Raw genomic sequence first — 6,258 nt, 5'->3', positions numbered from 1 at the left:
GAAGCGGTGCAGCCGCACGTTTGCACAGGAAAGGTGCTAAACCTGAGTAACTTTTATTTTTCCACCCATCAGTTTTGGTGGGTAGTGTCCAAGCACACCCAGCTTTCTGCTGCCTCGCTGTGTGCTTGGCGACCACAGGACAGGCTTGCCAGGTAAAGCTTCTGCTCGTTCTAAACACACACCAGGTCCACACCAGATCAGTCAGAGGTGATCGGATTATCTCCACTAAATGAACACACACCTGTGTTTAAAGTTCATATGTTTTCTGACATCTGCAGGACTATCACTGTGTTCCCAGAATATTTTCTATATTCTCCTTACGAACTTTTGGTGGTAGAAAACAATTAATCTGGTAATTTGCCACCCAGGCACTGCAAAAATGGCTTTTCCAGGAACTGAGCCTAATACTCAGAATAAAAAACTGAGTGTGTGAGAAAGAGAGAGACAGACAGACAGACGGGAGGGGAGGAAAAGACTAACAAGGGCTGAGTGGTGTTGAAAGCCTTTTTCTTCTTCATAAAAAGCATCCAGCTAAGGCTGGGCATTTCTACTTGTCTGTTTTTCTAGGTCAGGCTGTTGTGTGAGAGCTGGGAGGCAGATGGTAAAGTTCAGTTACATGGACAACAGGGAGTGACTTTCTCGATTCAGCTGTTCGGACAGAGGTTACGTGTGCCAAGCACAGCCCCTCCACCCCTTCAAAACACACCGTGGTGCGGCATCAGCCGTCGGAAAACCTGGTACAAAGGTACCTTAAAAATAAACCTCCTGAGAGAAAGCAGGGGGTTTTCCCCTCCCTCTGCTGCCACGTTTTGATGCCAAGGAAAGCTTTGACTGGATCAGAAATGTTAGCACTGGCTAAGGGATGGATTGGGACTAATTCTGAATGTCAAATGGAGGCCAACTGTGCTCAGACTGTTGGGCTGTTACGTCTTTTCCCTTCCTACACCACCAGAACGGGATTCTCCGCTGACAAAAGGCTTGACCCTGTGCTTTTACAGGAGGCAGGAGAGAGGCAGCAATATGCTCAGCAAATTACGCTCCACTGCACAGCAACCCATTCGCCAAGATTAAAACAAAAATGATTGTATTTGGCCCAAACTTTGCCATTCTCACAAGCCTGGGTGCCTTCTGGGCGCCTGGTAGATAATATAATGATCAGGTTAAAGCTTGTCACCGCTAAAGAATTGATCAGGGCCAAGACATTGGAAGCCTCCACCACGCAAAGAAGAGTCAGTGCTACTAGCCGTAGGACACTCACTGGGAAGCTGGTAGTTTGGGAGCAAGGCGGCACCCTCGCTCTTCACTGCTCTTACTTACAGATGCCTTGGAGAACCCACTTGGGCTTGTTTTGCCACCAGACCCCGAAGAAGTAAATAGGGATCCCGCTGAAGATGATTGCAAAGCCAATCGCACATTCCTTCGGCGTCATCCAGAAGGAAACAGCGATGAGAAACAAGCAGGCCAGGATGAAGAAAATGGGCAGGCAGATGTTCACCTAAATGAAGACCCAAAAAGCACGTTAGATGTCATATCGGGGGAACAGGGTGAATTTTGCCTAGCCATACAGCTTGGGGAGGAGCTCATATTCTACCGTGGACTTGATGTGAACAAGGGGACTGTGACCTTGAACTGCCACGGGGAAGGTACTGGTTTAGGCAGTGCCCTTCAGCAATCCTGGAAAAACTGAAGTAGGTAACACCTAACGCACATTGAACACCAGCACAACAAAGTAGGGACATGTGGCTCACCAAGACAGTGTAAACTTTTCTCGACACCCATTTTTTTTACCCCAATTCCATGCTTGAACGATTCCTTATAAAAAGCAGCTGTACCAACTGCATCAAATCCAGCAGCAACCATGGCACAAGCCGGAGCATCCTCACTGCAGTTTCTCAGGGCTCTCAGCTACCCGGCTCTGATCACGGCACCCACTGATGCAGCCCAGCTTTCAGGAGAAAAACCAAAGGAAACACCTCGCAGAGAGTTCCTCTGGGACTGGGACAGGTCTGCGAGTTTGTTTCCCTCGGCTGCCTGTGCCTGGCAGAGACTGGAGAGTGCTGGGGGACGAGTGAGAAACTTGCCTTTAAGGAAGGCAGACACGCTTGTGGCTGACATGATCTTGGCCTCCTCCCAGATGGGACACGGCACTGCCAAGCTGGCCAAGGACAATGCGAACAAAGTTCTCATCTCCACAGGCGTGGGTTTGTCTGCTTTATTAAAGAACTATTCTGAGTGAATTCCACAACGGTACAGAGTGTTTTCGCTGGGAGCCACAGGCTGTGATTTGTCCTGGGCAATATGTTAGTCACCAAGAGCTTCCCGCTGGGCGACCCCACCAGAACACCCACATCTCTGACACCCAGAGCCTCCTTCACTGGGACGTCCCCATGGCCAGGGCAGCTCTTTGCCCTCCTGCACGGATCCGCATTCGGCAGATTTCCATGCAGCTGGGACACATGTGTTAGCCACATCGTGACATCTCCCCTGCACGCTTGCGGTCCCCGTCCCTCTTCGTACAGGACAAGCAACCGTACCTGCTGAGCCCCCCTGGGTGCCGAGAAGGACTCAGGGAGGTCCCACCACACCATCACCACACTGCTCTCACCTTGATGGGCCTTTCCAGCTCTGGTTTCTTGTAACGCAGCCACATCATGCCGATGATGGCCAGAGCCACGCACAGCCAGTTGAAGAAGCTGAAGAAATTGATGACTGAGAAAATGTTGTTGGAGAAGGCATAGAGCAGGGTCATGATGCACTGCAGCCAGGAAAAACAAGCCATTAGCAAAGGAGGCAAAATCACAAGTGTTTCAACACTAAATACAGGTATTTTAGAGTAATAGGAAAAGAATCTGGCTGATTATTTTTTACTCATTAAGCCATTTTCAATTGGTGCCCGGAGCGATTTCAAACCAGCAGTAGAAGGCGAGAATATGATGAGAAAGGTCTATCCTTTCCTGCAGAAACGGCTGTGTCTGGAGATGGTGCCCAAATACCACCCCCCTCCTTCATCCACTCTGATGGGAACCCACCCCCGGCCCGTTTCTCAATACCAGGTCGACGCTCACCATCCCAGAGCCAAGTGCTTACCGTAAAGATGAGGGACGGCACAGGAGTGAGAAGCCTGGGGTGAATCATAGAGAGGATTGAAGGCAAGTGTCCTTCTCGGGATCCCACGAAGAACAGCCTGAGGTGGGGGAGACAGAGCAGCTATCAGCTCAGCAGCCTTTGGCCGCGGGCTGGGGTTTGTCTTCAGCACAAACCAAGTGGGAACCGCCCAAGCTCAGCCTAGAGCATGCTGAGGCAGTGCCACTGGAAGGCCCAGGCTCCACGCAGGATTTCCACCTTCGTGGAGCATTGCACAACACCAGCTGCCACCCTTCTGCTAGTCACTGGTGCAGGATCAGACCCCAGCACGGGGTGTTCTGCACGTACAGTGGAGAGTCCCTGCCTTCCAATAAGGCCGGAGACGGCCAAGAAATGCAAGAAAGGGTGTATTTATGTCCTCCAGGGAGTGCAATCAAGTGACTTTCCTAAGGTAACCTGGGAGATGCGTGTCAGACCTGGAACCCCCTCAGTTCCGACACGCATCTCACCCCTGGGAGATGCGTGTTGGAACCCCCTCAGTCCGCATTGTGCCCCACCCTTCCTCTTCTTTCTGGAGGGATTCTCAGCCCTGAAGTTTCATAAGTTTCTGTTTTTCGTTAAAACCACTTTCTCAGACAACATCCCTGAGCCCCAAGCCTGTGTTTGTTTATGTTCCAACAACTTCAACAGGATTTTGCCCGAGGAACAGAAGACGGAGACCACTGAAAGCGTTTCCTTGAAACTGGATATGGTTTTCAAGTCATCTCTTTTCCCCACATGGTCTCCAGACCCTCTGCACTTTGGGTACCCGCAGCCACTCTGTGCAGGACGACTCCAAATGAAGAGGCATTCAGCATGACTTGTAAAACTGACACAAAAAACTTGTAAAACTCCACAAAACTGAGCAAGAAACCTACCGGGAAGAGGTGAAGAGAGATCCATTAACAGATCCAAAGCACGACAAGCCAACAAAGACGGGTATGATCCAGGACATGACGCCAAGGTGATAGTTCCCAAAATCCTAAATGGGGGCAACAAGACAGGCATTTCACACTCAGAATGTCCAGAAGGACTCACAGCTGCCTCCAAAGACCTAGTATTTGTAGAAATCTGAACAAATGACATAGCTGTTATGGAGTTTTCCATACTGCCACATGCTGCTCCTCCTTCCTGAAAAAGCATATTGTGGGATGGCAAAAAAATCAGCAGAAAGCCCCTCCCTCAGCGTCAGGACACAACATTTATCAGAATGGCTATCCAAAAGCTCAAGACCAAACGGAAACGGCGAGGAGATTCAGGCAGGCAGCCGTTGCCAACTGCTGAGTAAGGACCTGGGACACAGCTCCTTAGATACACAGTGACCTGGAGCTGGTTTACATCCTGAATTAACCCCACGCTGCTTTGCTGGGGTTTTGTGCCAACCGCCTGATTTCAAGACCTGCAAAGACACGCAGCTAGAGCAATGCAGCACAGGCCGGCACCCCCAGTAACTCGGCACCGTGTACGTGCAGGCTGGAGCGAGGGCTCGGTACTAACCCAAAGCTCCTTAGATACACAGTGACCTGGAGCTGGTTTACATCCTGAATTAACCCCACGCTGCTTTGCTGGGGTTTTGTGCCAACCGCCTGATTTCAAGACCTGCAAAGACACGCAGCTAGAGCAATGCAGCACAGGCCGGCACCCCCAGTAACTCGGCACCGTGTACGTGCAGGCTGGAGCGAGGGCTCGGTACTAACCCGAAGGATTGTCACCTGAATGTCCCAGACTGATTTATCCTGGCCTGGGAGATTCCCCTTGAAGCACTGAGCAATCCTGGTCATGCTCAGTTTGCAAGGTCATACCATACTGCTCGCTTCTGAAGCAATCAGGGTTTCTGACTGCAGTGGCATTTTAATTAAGAGAAGTATTATTTTTCTCTCTTAATTGAAACAAGGGAGATACAGAGAGCGAGCAATCTAGCTCAGTATTGACTGAATGACCTTTTCCCATAAATATCATGCTCTGGTAACTGATGATAAGTCATGAGGCCAGCAGCAACCTTGCGTGTTCATGAATTAAGAGCAGCATTCACTGTCTGCTCAACCTTACTATTGTCTGTGATTAATCCCACTGGGTATCACACTGTTCTTCCCTGCTCTCGTCACAGTTGCTCTTTATCTCCTGTCAAGCATCAGCTTTTTTTGTCAGCAGCCACGACCAGGATGGAACAAACGAGGAGATGTATGCAGAGATTGTTAAGTCTGATTTAACCAGCCCTGGAAAGCAGATGAGTCACGTCAGAAATGCACCTATCTTACCACGGCCACCGCTTCGGACGTCAGCATCTGATCCGTCGACAGCGTCGTGAAGTAAGCCAAGTTTGTCAGCACATAAACCAAAGTGACTACAGGTAGCGAGATGATGATAGCCAGAGGCAGGTTTCTAGGAAGAAAACATAAATTATAACGGAGTGCTGCCGTTCGGAGAGCTGCTGATGCCAAGGATCAGCCCTCCTGTGCCCACTTAAAATTGGCACGAGCCATTCTGCTCTCCTCTGGTTCTTCAGCATGTCCCGTTCCCCAGTCACATGCGGCTCCCCTAAGAGAGGAGAAGGTGCCCACACGGGAACAGCCTGGAGGCTGGCAGAACAGAGTGAAGGATTACGGAGGAAGGGACATTTTGCATGGAGAGACTGGCTGGCTGGGCAAGCAGTAATCCACTGCAAAGGCAATTAATTAAAAATAACCCCCCGTGTCTCCTGCTAGCGGCATTAACACACATTCTCTTCTGGGCAAAGGAGAAGCATTTGTGCCAGTGGGTTTCGTGCAGGAGATGGAAAGGGCAGGGATTTAGTGGGCAGCTTTTAGACTCTAACCCTGTGCAGCTGGCTGGGTGGATGAAACACAAAGAAAATGAATTCAGACACAGTCTGAGCGGGTCTGTAAAGACAAGGCCGTGTTGGTACAAATTTGCCTTTCCAAATAGTCTAACTTCATTTGTGAACGGAAACTGAAAAAGGAAACCCTGCTTGATGCCACGTATAATTGGTCTAGTGGAGCTCAAAGCCCCAGGAGGAGAGAGTCAAATACCATGACTGCATTCAGAAGACAAGAAAATAATTGCAATGTGCAAAACCCTTTTATTATAACTGTGTTTGTCAAGGAAAAGGCGTATCAAATCTTACACTTCCCGGCA

General features: G+C 49.9%; 1 protein-coding gene across 1 annotated transcript in view; it reads right to left on the bottom strand.

Moving 5' to 3' along the window:
• SLC7A5 (solute carrier family 7 (amino acid transporter light chain, L system), member 5) overlaps positions 1 to 6,258 on the bottom strand; it is a 34,251-nt gene that overhangs the window by 734 nt on the left and 27,259 nt on the right. The window contains exons 5-9 of the mRNA XM_010157041.1: positions 5,382 to 5,505; positions 4,002 to 4,105; positions 3,088 to 3,184; positions 2,606 to 2,755; positions 1,318 to 1,495 (exon numbers count right to left, since the gene is read on the bottom strand). Of these exons, the coding sequence (XP_010155343.1) occupies positions 1,318 to 1,495; positions 2,606 to 2,755; positions 3,088 to 3,184; positions 4,002 to 4,105; positions 5,382 to 5,505 (653 nt within the window). The remainder of the gene's footprint in view (positions 1 to 1,317; positions 1,496 to 2,605; positions 2,756 to 3,087; positions 3,185 to 4,001; positions 4,106 to 5,381; positions 5,506 to 6,258) is intronic.

This window comes from Eurypyga helias, unplaced genomic scaffold (assembly GCF_000690775.1).
Source record: "Eurypyga helias isolate BGI_N326 unplaced genomic scaffold, ASM69077v1 scaffold13808, whole genome shotgun sequence".
NCBI lineage: Eukaryota > Metazoa > Chordata > Aves > Eurypygiformes > Eurypygidae > Eurypyga > Eurypyga helias.
This window is presented reverse-complemented; position numbering and strand designations above follow the sequence as displayed.